The sequence below is a fragment of the Sturnira hondurensis genome, unplaced genomic scaffold (genome assembly GCF_014824575.4).
Source record: "Sturnira hondurensis isolate 20B ecotype Veracruz unplaced genomic scaffold, ASM1482457v3 Scaffold0019835, whole genome shotgun sequence".
Classification (NCBI taxonomy): Eukaryota; Metazoa; Chordata; class Mammalia; order Chiroptera; family Phyllostomidae; genus Sturnira; species Sturnira hondurensis.
The window spans coordinates 5268309-5282912 of NW_028092466.1; the positions used below are offsets into that span (position 1 = coordinate 5268309).

At 47.8% G+C, this 14604-nt stretch overlaps 1 protein-coding gene across 1 annotated transcript; it reads right to left on the bottom strand.

The window, feature by feature from the left end:
- Positions 1 to 204: 204 nt before the first annotated feature.
- Positions 205 to 6017, bottom strand: SLC2A4 (solute carrier family 2 member 4). Its single transcript, XM_037028148.1, has 11 exons — positions 5985 to 6017; positions 4521 to 4637; positions 4233 to 4405; positions 4018 to 4142; positions 3784 to 3899; positions 3350 to 3512; positions 3076 to 3263; positions 2814 to 2918; positions 2587 to 2688; positions 1815 to 2018; positions 205 to 1313 (listed from the first exon to the last, which is right to left on the bottom strand). Exons 1-11 carry the CDS (start codon positions 6015 to 6017, stop codon positions 1110 to 1112), a joined length of 1530 nt encoding a protein of 509 aa, XP_036884043.1. The 3' UTR covers positions 205 to 1109.
- Positions 6018 to 14604: the final 8587 nt, after the last annotated feature.

Genomic DNA, 14604 nt, shown 5'->3' on the forward strand with positions numbered 1-14604 from the left:
GAATGCAGTCTGCCACTTGCAGCTACAGCTTATTAGCATTTACTGCTAATTAAAGCAATGACTAGAAATATAAGTGGGGGCATGATTGACAGCAGCCAGAGGATCCTTCAACCTAGAGCTGAGGTGGGACAGAGACGGAGGGAGAGAGGGGAGGGGAAGTTATGGTCCCTGAGCCCAACCTTCAGTGCCTCCACGACAGGACACTTGTCTCATACAGTGATTTTATATATGTATCTGTATATTTACATTTAGTACAGCAGACTTGGTTTCTTCTCCCTACCCCGTCTTTTTCAAACAATACAAAAATATCTGAAGATTCCTTCCAGTCCAGTGTTTACAGGCAGTCTTTCAAATCCCTTTCCCTTAGTTGGTCAAAACCCTGTGGGCACAACACCCTTCTAGAATGGGAGAGGAGGGAAGAGTTGGGGCCTTGGAGAGCAGTCAGGGTACAGCCCAGAGCCCTAAGTTTAGAGGCAGGAACTTGCTGTTCCTTTCTCTCACCACGTATGGGCAGGTGTTCCCTTTTGCCTTAGAAGGTTGAGCAAGAGGACTGAGCCTGCAGTGAGAGAGGTGAGGTTAGACATTGGGAAGGTGTGTCCTTTGCCTTGGAGGGGTCCAGAGAGAGCCCTCTTCACCCAGAGTCTATGTGGCAAGAACTCAAGAGAAAGTGCCAGAGAGTAGGAGGAGAACAAGGTGACAGGAAGTTGTTTCCTTTCTCCATTCCTGCTCTGTACTTCAGTTCACACACACTAAAGTCAGTTGTAGAGCCCCTCCTCCAATCCCTCTTCTCTAGCAGAGGGGCACAAGTAAATTCTGGAGCTGAGGAAGGATGGAGGTGAACTATGGAGAAAGGAGGAGGGGGACAAAAGGGAAGATGGCCTACCCTTGGCCACAGCCTAACCATAACACATAAATAATCCAAGAGTCACACGAGGGGAAAGGGGGGTGCTCAGTCTACACCCGCCCTCCGGCTTCCCAATTCCACCAGGCTGCAGGGGCTTGCTCCACCCCAGAAGTGACAGGGAAGAGAGGGTTAAAGTGCCACAAAGGAAAGGAGGGGGTCTCCAGGGACATAGAGAGGACTGTCTCTCCCGCCCCTGCCTGGCCCCTCAGTCATTCTCATCTGGCCCTAGATACTCAAGCTCTGTGCTGGGCTTCACCTCCTGCTCTAAAAGGGAGGGTGTCCGACGGAAGGCAGCTGAGATCTGGTCAAACGTCCGGCCTCGGGTTTCAGGCACTCTTAAGAAGGTGAAAATGAAGAAGCCGAGTAGGAGGACAGCAAATAGAAGGAAGACGTAGGGACCCATAGCATCCTGGGACAGGCAAAGAAAGAGGTGTGACAAAGGGGAGGGGAAACCAGGAGCTAAAGTCTTTTTCAGGGAGCCCGATACTGCAGAGGGCAGGTGGCTGCTTTTCAGGGCAATGGAAATACCCAGGAGTGAGAATTTAATGAAAAACAGATCCTCTGAACCCCAATTCTCCTATAGTTTTTCATCCTCTTACCATCCTGAGTTGCTACACTCAGTGGACTCTCAGCCATTCACTGTATTAATATGAAGTTTATAATTTTATTCCTAGTCTAAATAAATTATGCCACTAGTTTGTTTTGAAGACACCTCTGTTGTTTTGTGATCTAGTTCAGCTCCCTTCTTTCTTTTGATTCTGGTGGAGCGGGTGGTCTTCAGGGCCCACGTCATCCACCAATAGATCAGCAGGACTAGGGGAGTGCCTGACTGGAAAGCCAATGGGCTAGCCGAGAGTTGTCCCCCTCTGGCCTATGGTTGTGGGAGATTGGACAGGAGCAGACCACCTACCGCAACATACTGGAAACACATGCCAATGAGGAAGTTGCACGTCCAGTTGGAGAAGCCGGCCACAGCCATGGCTGCTGGGCGGGGTCCCTGGCTGAAGAGCTCGGCCACAATGAACCAGGGGATGGGGCCAGGGCCAATCTCAAAGAATGCCACAAAGCCGAAGATGGCCACGATGGAGACATAGCTCATGGCTGGAACCCGCTCCTGGGGACCAGGCAGGGAGGGTGGAAATTCAGGTCAGATCTTTCTGGATCTTGCTTTGTGCTCAACCCAGAGAACTGAAATCAACCCCTCCCAGCAGCTCATGGGGAGGGAGGCTGCCACCCTCAGTTCAAACAGGCTCTTGAGAACTTCTGAACACTGACATTCAGCTGGCTGCCCAATGCTGATTCGAAGCGGAGGAAATGTTATGGACTCTTAGCTATTAAGATAATTCCCAAAGACAAGGGGGAAAAATAAGAGAACAACAAAAACAACAGCAACAACAACAACAACAAAAAAAGGTAATCAATTCCCCCTTGGTTCTAAAGCTGGGTCCTTAGGAATTATTGCTCCCAGGGCTGGACAGCGGCTCTCCCTCCTGGCCGCCAGAGTTGTGCCTCACTACTGCTTCCCCCCAAATGGGGGAGGAAGTGCTGCCTGGGTCCTAGCACACAGGCTTGTTCCAGGATCAAAGGCACATATGTTGAGGGACAGCCCTGACTGAACACAGTCTCTTGGGGAGGTCCCCATGGGTTGGGCCATTGGTCGCCTTCCCACTCCCAGGCCTCACCAGCAGAAGCAGAGCCACAGTCATCAAGATGGCACAGCCACACATTCCCGCCAGGCCCAGAAGATGGAGGGTCCGGCGCCCAGCCCGCTCCACCAAGAGCACCTGTGGGGAAAGTCAGGGCTTGGCAGGGAGCTTCAGGGCATGGGAGGTGGGAGGGATTGGGTGGGTGGAGACAACAAAGGGATGTGAAGTCAATGGTGATAGCCATTCCAGAGGCCAGCAGTTACCGAGACCAAGGTGAAGACTGTGTTGACCACACCTGCTCCTATGGTGGCATATGCTGGCTGCCTTACCCCCGCCGTCTCAAAAATGCTGGTTGAATAATAGAAAACCTAGAAGTGGGGGGAAAGAAAGGGGATGGCAGGGATATCCATCCCTCCCCTGCAGGCACACCAAGCCTGAGTTTTAAAGGAGGGGGCTTGTTCCCTTCTCCTCTACTCTAGGGCTGTTCCCTAACCCTGTCCTTCCTGGAGGCTGTGGCATACATACGGCATTGATGCCTGACAGCTGCTGGCTCAGCTGCAGCACAACTGCAATGACTAGGGGCTGCCGGTGGGTACGGCTGCCCAGGAGCTGCAGCAGGGATAGTGGCCGCTCACACTCCAGCTTCCGCTTCTCCTCCTTCAGCTCAGCCAGCGCTCCAGACACATCGGCCCAGCCTGTCAGGCGCTTCAGACCTGGAGGTGAGGGAGGTCAGGCCTGAGAGGATGAGGAGAAGGTCTGGGAAAGGGATAGGTACTAGCAAGATGGGGTGGAAGCTCACTCCTTTTGGCAGGCCCCTCCAGGTTCCGGATGATGTAGAGGTAGCGGGGACTCTCTGGGCAGAAGGGCAGCATGATCATCTGCAGGAGGGCAGGCAGGATTGTGATTCCCAGGAGTAGTGGCCATAGGGTGGCTGTGCCCAGCATGGACTCCAAGCCCAGCACCTGTGAAGGAAGGAAGGCAGGCCCTTCAGCTTGTTTCCCATAGGCCCCTCCCCAAACCCCTCCCTTCTCTGTCTCCGCCCCAGTCTCCCCTCAGGCTCTAAACCCCATCAAAGAGAAGGGGACCTTGCTGGCTTTTGCCTGGAAGAGCCATACCCAGGGAATGGGGGCAGGGAAGTGGTGTGAGGGGTGGTGGCTGTGGTGGCCTCTCACTGGAGGCACAGACTGACTCCAAACGCAGGTCTTATCTTCCTAGGAGGCCAGTCCCATTCACCTGGGCAATCAGAATGCCAATGACGATAGCTAGTTGGTTGAGTGTCCCCAAAGCACCCCGCAGGTGAGTGGGGGCAATCTCCCCCACATACATGGGCACCAGCCCTGACGTCAGCCCTGCGCAGAGAGAAGAAGAGAGAAGAGAGGGCTGAGGCAGCTGCACACTCCTTCCCACCAAACCCAGGATGGTAAAGGAGAGCAGGGCACTGGGCAGGGCCATGGTGCCTGTGGGTACCTGAGTAGGCACCAATGAGGAACCGTCCAAGGATGAGCATCTCATAGGAGGAAGCAGCGTTGGCCAGGCCCATGAGGGTGCCCCCCAGCACTGCCAGGGTGTTGTTGACCAGCATTGCCCTCTTCCTGGCAGGCAGAGAGTGGGGCTGTGAGAGTTAGGGTGCCTGTGCTGTGGCTCCCTTCCTGTTCCCTACCCTTGTCCTTCAGGCCCCGTACCTTCCCAGCCACTGAGAGATGATGCCAATGAGGAAGGAGGAGACCATGCCGCCCACAGAAAAGATGGCCACGGAGAGAGCCCAGAGGGTTGTGAGGGTGCCTGGGGGGATGGAGCCAGGTCCCTCTGGCCCCTGTCTCCCCAGCCACGTCTCATTGTAACTCTGTTCGATCACCTGGGGAGACAGCAGAGGAATGAGTTCCCACAGACCCTCCCTTCTCTTTTCATCCCTACTGTCCCCTACCTTCCTTGTTTGGGCAACCCCACTCTGTCAGCCATAGGACCCTCACCTTCTGTGGGGCATTGATGACCCCAATGTTGTAGCCAAACTGCAGGGAGCCGAGCACAGCAGAGAATACGGCGAGGACCAGGGTCCCAGTGACTCGCTGCTGAGGGGGTTCCCCTTCCTGGGCAGGCAGAAGTAGAGATGAGGCATGTCACATGGGAACGTAGTTTCTTTCCTTCCTTCAGGGCCTGGGCTTGCGCCCAGCCAGAGCCTTATGTTACTGGGTTCCATCCAATGTGTTGGGTGAGGGAAACTGGGCCATATTAGGACTTGTGGGAAGATCTGAGTGTAAACAGGAGCAGAAAGAACCCCACAGTAACCAGGGCACAGAGGAGAAACTGAATGTTTGAGTCCAGCCAGCAGAGAAATGTTTGAGGACCTAGATCTCACGATTCCTCTGTGACCTTGGGACAGGCTTGGCCTGAAGAGACCTGAGTTCAGTTTGTGTGACCTTGGGCAAGTCACTTCCCCACTTTGAACATAGATTTCCTCTAGGTTAGGAGAGGTAGGGGGAATGTTGCTTGCTTTGCCTACCTGTCAATGAAAGTGTGAAAATCAAAATAAAATGTTAACAGCATCCTGGACAGGACTGGTCTTATAAACTGACAGTGCATTATCATCATCAGCCTCTGTTCTCTTCCCTCCCCTCTGGGGATTCTCTCAGCTAGCTCCTGGAGGCCCCCAACAGGCTCAAAAAGAACAATTCCAAGAAGGACATCTCGGTCATTCCTCCCAGCCTATGGCCCTTGTGGTGGCCTTCTCTATCTCCACACACACACCACTCCACCCCCACCCCCGTTTCTCCTCCCTCTCTAAGCCCCAACAAAGGGCAGGGGACCTTGTTGGCTTCTGCCTGCAAGAGCCATGCCCAGGGGATGGGGGCGGGAAAGTGGTGTGAGGGGCGGTGGCTGTGATGGCCGCTCACTGGCGGCACAGACTGTCTCCAAGCAGAAACCTGAGCTGGGGGAGTGGGGGGCGGGGAGGGTGCCAATCCTCTCTGCCCCTCCACCAACCATGGAGCCAAGTGAAAGTTCAGCGTTCTGGAGAATCTCCAGGAGTGGAGGGTGGGGGCCAACGGAGGGCCTCTGGTACTCCAAAACTCCCCAGGAGCGGGGACAGACAGAAAGCTCCTGGAGACCCGCCTGGATTTGCTTTCTCAAACTGGATCGAGGACAAGGTGTCCCTGATTCTGGCACAATCATTCGTGCCCTAGAGAAGGGGGCGAGCCCTTGTCTCAAAAACCCAGCTGTGGTCCGTGCCCCTGACCGGTCCCCCAGACCCACTCAGCCTCTTGGAGGGACTGGAATACGACAGTCACGGGTTGTCCAGCCCGGGTATAAATAGCCAGGTTCCCACCCCCACCCCTGAGCCTGTGCCGGGACCGTCCCTTGGCTGATCCCTACCGCGACCCCAACGCGAGGAAAGCGAGACCCGTGCCCCCGTCCCACCATCGCATGCTGAACCCTACTTCTGAGCCGATCTGTTGGAAGCCCGACGGCATCTTGTCTTAGGAGCTGGAGCTGCAGTTAAGGAGAGGGAGGCGACTGGGGTCTGCGGCCCAGCCTGGCAGGCAGAGGGTGCGGGGGCGACGGGGGTCCCGGAGTAAAATGCGGAGGGTGGGCCTAGCAGGACCCACAGCCAAAGCCAAGGAGCCCGAGAGCGGCAGGGCTCCCAGGGATCTGGCGGAGCCGGGCTTGACGGAAGAGACCTGAGGAGCCCCCACAGCCCCCACGGGCCACGCCCTTCACAACACCCATTGGCTAGGAGCCCGCACACCCCAGAAGGCCACGCCCCTCCCTAAGCCTGGGGTTTAGAATTTGGCACCAGATAGCGGGTTGCCCAGCCAGGTCACACCCCTCCGTGTGCCCGACGAGACACTCCCCTCAGGTTCCTTCCAGCTTCTTGCTGGGAAGTTTTGGGAAAAATTACTTGGAGCATAGAAGGCCTAGTCCCTGCTGTGTGGAGATTCTTCCCATCAGCCAACGTTTTGGGCAGAAGAGGCGACTTAAAACTCCTTCGCCGTGGGTTGGGACAGTGGGGTCCGAGAGGAGGGGATGGGCCAGGTATACTTGCCCGGGAGGGAACTGGGGTGGCCTGAGACAGCGGGCGAGACGGCTCGAGGGGTGCGAGAGGAGCAATGGCCTAAAGTAACCCACGGCGGTTATTTTTAGCTCACACATTGGGAGAAGCCAAATGTCAGGTCCCGGGTGTCCCGGCCTGTCCCAGGCTGGGGAATGCAGGGAGATGGAACCTTAAAGGGTCCGCAACACGTTTCCCACGCAGGGGGTGGCCCTGGAGGACAGGAAATTCCGTTCCTAACGGGTCAGGTGACCCTCTTTCTATTCATCCCTGCTCCGGGAACTGCCTATCTGGCCTCTCACGTACCCCTCCCCTGTTCCTCACGTTGGTTCCTGGAGGAGGCCCGAGGGACAGGTGGTCACACCAATCACGCCACCAGTCCTGAGGTCCCTGAGCCCCCCCACACATGTGCTGGTCGCGTGGACAACTTGGACACGATTTCTGGATGCCGCTCCCAGTTTGAATCTCTTGCTAAATCCTGCCAAGAGAGGAGGACGCGACCTAGAGTGGGCTCGTCTAGGGAAAAGCGGAACAAGGAATACAGAACGGGCTCAGTTCATAAAATAGGGCTCAGAAGCGCGGGACTGTAGTGCCACCTGGAGGGAGAGCGAGGACCCGCTTGCAGATGGGGCCCTGGGTAGGTTCTGGCCCCTCGTCCCTGGCCGTTCTACCTCTCTAAGACTTTTGTTACATCCAACTGAGGCCTCTTTCCGGAGCACCAGATCTGAATGCTCAGCTACCGCCTCGATGGCGGTAATTTCTCATCTGTTCCTCCTAATTTTCTCACCTCAGTGAATGGTTGCAATAGCCACCCTGTCACTTCTATCAAAATCCTAGAAATCGCCCTGGCTGGTGTGGCTCAGTGGATTGAACGCGGGCCTGCAAACCAGACGGTCACGGTTCAATTCCCAGTTAGGGCCCATGCCTAGGTTGCAGGCCAGTTCCCAGCAGGGGACCCAAGAGAGGCAACCATACATTGATATTTCCCTCCCTCTCTCCTTCTATACCCCTCTTAAGATAAATAAATAAAATCTTTTTGAAAAATCCTAGAAATCATGCTTATTTTCTCTTCTCCCGCAGCCCCCTTTATCCAGTTAGTTACTAAACATTGGTGTTTTGACTTCCTAAACTCACAGTCATCTAATTTTCTTCACCTGTTCTGCTGCCAATTTGGTCCAGATCACCCTCACTCTGACTAGGGTTCCTGCCCCTCATGGAGGGCAGAGTATGATACAAAAAAGTTCACCCTCATCACTCTCACCCCAAAAGTCACTGGCTTTTTGTTGCCCCCACTGTCCATTTCAAATCCCTTTTCAGAGTGCACAAAACCTCCTGCCTCTCCTCTCCTGTCTCTTCCTCACCTTCTATCTTCTCCACTCAATATTTAACTACTTTCTGTGCCCAGGACACAGTGCTGTTTTATTCTTGGTGTCTTTATCATATTGATAATCCCTCAGGCTGGAATACCAGAGGACTTCTATTCATCCTTTAAAAAAAACCTCACCCCTCTGTGAAACCTCCAGAAAGCCATGTGTCCCCAATACAGTATATCATCGTCATTTCTTTTCTGTACTTCATCCACTGAGGGCAGAAGAGCACCTTGTTTACCTTTGTATCCCCAGCACCCAGCCTAGGGGCAGGCACTCAGTAAATGTTTGTTGAATGAATAAAATGAAGGTCTGCTCCTAATGGCCAACCAAGAACATAGGTTGGAGAGCAATCACAAAGGAGGGAACCATTTGCTAAATGGCTCCACCTATCTGATGAGGGGGTGTAAATGAAGAACTAAGGTGTGAACATTAAGCAGAACCAATCATATGTGAGCAAATATGGAGCAGAAGTGATGGATGGAAGCAGACAGGACCAATCAGAAAGGTAAAAGGAGAACCAAGGAATGCTGGAATATCACAAAGGGAGTAGGTCAGGGAGCAGGAAAAGCAGGGAAAGGTGCAAGGGGAAAAAGAAAGTAGGAGGGAGGCACAGGTTAGGGGCAGATGAAAGTGAGTGCTGGTGAAGTACAGGGCTGGGGTCCAGCACCCTGGGCTCTGTTCTGCGCCTTAGGTAAAGGTGCATTCCTGCTTTCGGTCAGATGCTTTGTTTTCTGATGCTTCTCAGGGACCAGTCTAAGGGGTTTAACCCCAGGAAAAGCATAATTAAAGAAAGCAAGTCAGAACTAGATACAAGAGGAAGTGTAGTTTAGACAATGTGGAGAAGCGATAAGGAAGTAGAAGAGAAGACAAAAAGAAATAAGGAGAATGTTGGGAGAGAAAAAAATGGCGTGGAAGGTGGGGGAAAGATATTGATTGACAGAGGATTGAAAATGAAGGAGAGACAGTGGAAACTTTGAATTGGAGCTCATGAGTGTGTGTGTGTGTGTGTGTGTGTGTGTGTTGATTTTGCATAGAAATCCTTGGCCCATGTAATTTCAGAACAAGTGAAATTCCTAAACTGTGCCCTATATCATGGGAAACTAAATCCTGCAGGCTTTTGTTATCCAAGATCCTACATTCACTGCTTTCTGGCGGGGTTTAGCTCATGGTTTGGTAAGGAGATTGGCAGGCAGGAGAATGCCAGCATGTTCCTTCACAGGACACCCCCCATTCTGCCCCCACTTTGCTCCCAGGTTCTGGAGGGGAACCTGGACTCCTGAACTTCAATAATCCTATCTCCTCCCTTTGTTCTTTCACTGCATTTTGTCTATATATTAGAGTCTCAGGTGTGGAGGATTGAATGAACAACACAGTTGTTGGTACATTTTCTTCATTGATCTATGCCTTATTTTATTTTTATGTTTAAAACTATTCCCTTCTACTTACATATCCATTTCTTGTTTGTCCCCTTTCAAGGGCAACCCTTGCAATGGCTTTAATGCTCATTTTTTGTTTGTGCTCCTGTAAACTAGAAATTGTTTTGTGCACATTTAAAATTCATATAAATAGCATCTTGTTATATCTTTTTCTTTATTTTTTAAATATTTTATTTATTTTAGGGAGAGAAGAGGGATGGAGAAAGAGAAGGAGAGAAACATCAATGTGTGGTTGCCTCTTATGTGGCCCCCACTGGGAACCTGACCCATAACCCAGGCATGTGCCCCGACTGGGAATCAAACTGATGACCCTTTGGTTCACAATCCATGCTCAATCCACTGAGCTATACCAGTCAGGACTCTTTTGCTCTTTTTCAAAATCCTTTTTAAATTTGTTTTTATTGATTGATTTTAGAGAGAGAGGGAGGAAGAGAAAGAGAGAGGTTTGTTCTTCCACTTATTTATGAATTCATTGGATGATTTATGTATGTGCCCTGACCTGGGATCGAACCCACAACGTTGGCACATCGGGTTGATGCTCCAACCAAATGAACCACTCGGCCAGGACTATTTCTTTCACTCTGATCTCACTTCTTTCCTTTTGTTTTTAATCCTCACCAGAGGACATTTTCTCATTATTTTAAGAGAGAGAGGAAGGGAGAAAGAGAAACATTGATGTGGTAGAGAGATATCAATTGGCTGCCTTCCCCATGTGCCCCGACTTGGGATAAACCTGCAATCTAGGTATGTGCTCCAACTGAGACTCGAACTCACAATCCTTTGCTTATCGGATGACACTCCAACCAAATGAGCCATACGGCCAGGACAAGATCTTACTTATTTCAAAAAGCACTGTTTTAAAAACTCATTCATGCTCTGTGATTATCAAATTTATTGTTGCATAGTACTCCACAGTATCAGTCGCACCACATTTTATAATCCTTTTGATGAGCACCCTTGTCACTTTAGCTTCCAACCACAACAAAAGGGTGGACAATGAACATTTTCATACAAGGTTTATTATGAAATCCTATGAGAACTCCTTTTGGAGAAACATCTCTGCCTTTGCCTGTATCTATGTCTTTATTTATCTCTTTCTCCACAAGTGGAATTGCTGAGTCATAAGGTATACTTATATCTAGTATGACTAAGTGCTACCAGCTTGCTGTTAAGAATGACTGTCCCAGTCTCCACTTTTATCAGCGATGTGGAAGCGTTCTGTTACCACCACACCCTCTCAGTCACTATCCACCCAGAGGCATCATAGTTAGGAGTATGGACTCTGCCCTGGCTGAGTTGCTCAGTTGGTTGGAGCGGTACCCCATGCACCAGAAGATTGCAAATTCAATTCTCACTCAGGGCACATACCTGGGTTTCAGGTTAGATCCTTGGTCGGGCACGTAGGGAAGGCAACTGATCGATGTTTCTCTCTCACATTGATGCTTCCCTCTCTCTTTCTCTCTTCTTTCCCTTCTTCTCTCTCCCTTTCCCTTCCTCTCTCTCTAAAATCATTGAACATATCCTCAAGTGAGAACTGAATGAAGAGTATAGACTCTGGTCGCAAACTGCCTGAGTTTGAGCCCCTGCTCTGATGTTTAACTAACTTTGTGCCATTGGGAAAGATACCTAAGCTCTTTGGGCCTTATTTACCTCATCTGAAAAATGAGATGGGAGATAATAATAGTATCTACATTTTAGGGTTTTAATGAGGGCGAATCATGTAATATATAGTGCTTAGAATAGATTAAATTGAATGAGGTTATAAAAACATTTTTTTCTTTTAATGATTCTAGAGAGAGGGGAACAGAGGGAGAAAGATAGGGAGAGAATCATCAATGTGTGATAGAAACACCAATCAGGTTGCCTCTTGTATGCGCCTCAACTGGAGTTCAAACTCACAACCCAGGCATGTACCCTGACTGGAGATCAAACCACTGACCTTTCTGTTTGCGGGACAATGCCCAACCCACCGAGCCACATTGGCTAGGGCTAAATGAGGTTATTTGTTTCTGTTTTTTAAAAGAGCTTTATTGAGGCATAATTGACAAAAAGTAAACTGCGTGTATTTTAAGTGTACAATTTAATTATTTATTTTTTTTATTAATTTTAAAAAGAGAGAATAAGAAACACCAATTTGTTGTTCTGCTTACTTATGCATTCATTGCTTGATTCTTGTATGTGTCCTGACCGGGGATTGGAATCACAACCTTGGTGTATTGGGATGATGGTTTAACCAACTGAGCTATCCAGCCAGGGCTACAATTTAAGTTTTGGCAGGTGTATACACCCATGAAACTGTCTGAATAATCAAGATAATGAACATATTCATCATTTCCCAAAGTTTTCTTGTACCTCTTTGTAACCCTTCCCTTTAGCTTTTTCCCCACCCCTTAGGTAACCACTAAATCTGCTTTGTTATTATGGACTAGTTTGAATTTTTTAGGACTTTATGAAAATGGATAGAATGTACCCTTTTGTCAAGCTTCTTTCACTGATCAATTATTTTGAGATTCATCTATGTTGGTCCATGTATCAATAATTCATTCCTTTGTATTGTTGAATATTATTGATTTGATTGTCAATAGTAATTAGTCTGATTACTTATTCACCTGTTCATGGACGTTTGGGTTATTTCCAACATTAGGCTATTACAAATAGAGCTGTTAGGAACATTCATGCACAAGTGTCTTTGTATGGACATGCGCTTTCATTTCTCTTGGAAAACACTGAGGAGTAGAATGGCTGGATAGTGTGACAGGTGTCTGTGTTACTTTTTATGCAAGTGCTAAGCTGTTTTCCAAAGTGGCTGTAGGATTTTATACTCCCATTAGTATGAGAGTTCTAATTCCTCTACACCCTCACTGACATGTAAAATTGTCAGTCTTTTTTTAATTAAAAAATTAATTACAGCCCTGGCTGGTGTAGCTCAGTGGATTGAGCATGAGCCTGTGAAGCAAAGGGTTGCTGGTTCGATTCCCAGTCAGGCCACATGACTGGGTTGCAGGCCAGTTCCCCAGCAGGGGACACATGAGAGGCAACCACACTTTGATGTTTCTTTCCCACTCTCTCCTTGCTTTCCCTTCTCTCTAAAAATAAATAAATGAAATATTTAAAAAAATTTAATTACATTTATTGGGGTAACATTGGGTAATAATATTATATAAATACCACCAGGAGGACAACTTAATAATAATACAACATGCGTGCGCTCCATTGTGTGCCCACCACCCCAAATCCAGCAGCCTCTGTCGCCATACATATGACCCTTTCCCCTCAACCCTCCCTTAATGCCCTTTCCCTCTGGTAACCATCATTCTGTTGTCTGCATTTATGAATTTATTTGTGTTTTCACTCATTGCTTTTTGTTTTATGTTTCACATATGAGTGAAATCATATGGTTCTTGTCCGTTTCCGCCTGGCTATTTCCTTTAGCATGATACTCTCAAGATCTACCTATGTTGTCACGGAAGTTGATATTCCAAGTTGGTCAGTCTTTTAAGCTCCAGAGTGGACTATGTCAGGTTTTAATCAAATACATGAGAATTGGTCTGGGTTTCTAATATTTGTCAGTTCAATAAGTGAAAGATGATATCTTACTGAAGTTCTGTCTGATTAGTCGTGGCATGAAGCATTCCTTTAAATACTTGTGAGTACTTTGGCTTTCTTTTTAAGTTTTCTCCTTACAGTCTCTGCCTATTTTCTCTTGGAGTATTTTTCTTGTTGATTGCAACATTTATAAAATTGTATCAGTTCTTCATCAGATTTAACCATTGCAAATATTTTCTCGCACTTTATTATCAAATTTCCCTTGGTGAACTCCATTGAATATACATCCTATTTTTGGTGTAATCAAAATGACAATTTTTTCCCTTTATGGTTAATGATCTTGAAAGTTTCCATATGTTCTTTTCCATCTTTGCACAACAAAGATTTTAAAAATATTTTCTTTCAATAACTTTATAGTTTTACTTATCACATTTAGGTCATTTTAATATTTATTTACTTTTGATGTGTTTTATTGATTTGAGAGAGAAAGAGACATTGATTGGGTGCCTCCCATACATGCCCCAACTGGGGATCAAATCCACAACCTAGGTATGTGCCCTGATGGGGAATCAAACCTGCAACCTTTTGATGTACTAGCAACATTCAACCAACTGAACCACTTGGTCAGGGCATATTTAGGTCTTTTTAATTCATGTGGAGTACATCTTTGTTTTGGGTGTTAGGGATCCAATTAATTTTTCTCTTACTCAGCTACATTTACCACATTTATCAAATGTGGTAAATTTTTTAAAAATTTATTACATTTATCAAAATCTGATATATAAAAGTATCTGTCTCTGAGCTCATTTGTTTCACTGGTATATCTCTCTGTTCTTGTATTAACACTGCACTGTTATTTTATTTAATTTATTCACTTTTTTTTAGAGAGAAGAGAAGGGAGGGATAAAGAGAAGGAGAGAAACATTGGTTGCCTCTCATATACCCCCAACCTGGGACCTGGCCCACAACCCAGGCATGTCCTTCAACTGGGAATTGAACTTGTGACTTTTCGGTTAGCAGGGTGGCACTCAGTCCACTGAGCCACACCAGCCAGAGATGCACTGTCATTACAATTACAGCTTATACTGTAATACAAGTTTCTGTTTTTCACAATGCTTTATAGCAGGTTTAAATTTCTGGAAAGGCAAGACTTCTCTTGTTACTCTTCCTTTTCAATGTCAACTTACCATTTGTGGTCTTTTATTGATATATACGTATTTTGGGGTAAACTTATCAAGATCTTTTTAAAAAATATTTTTTTTATTTTTAGAGAGATAGGGAGAGAGGAAGGAAGGGAGGAAGAGAAACATCGATAAGTTGCTTCTCCTACACTCTCAACCTACCTGTGATGAACCTTCAACCCAGGTATGTGCCTTGACTGGGAATTGAACCCTTGACTTTTTGCTTTGAGATACAACACCCAACCAACTGAGTCACACCAATCAGGATTCAAAATCTTTTTAAAAATTGGTAATATATCAAATTATAAATTTCTCTGAGGACAGCTGATATCTGTGTAATGAACTATTTATTTATTCAGGCCATCTTCTATGTCGTTTATTAGAAAACAATTTTTTTACACTGAGGTCTTATGAATACTTGGCTAATTCCTAGCTTCTCTATGATTTTGTCATTGATGCAAATTGAATGCTACTTT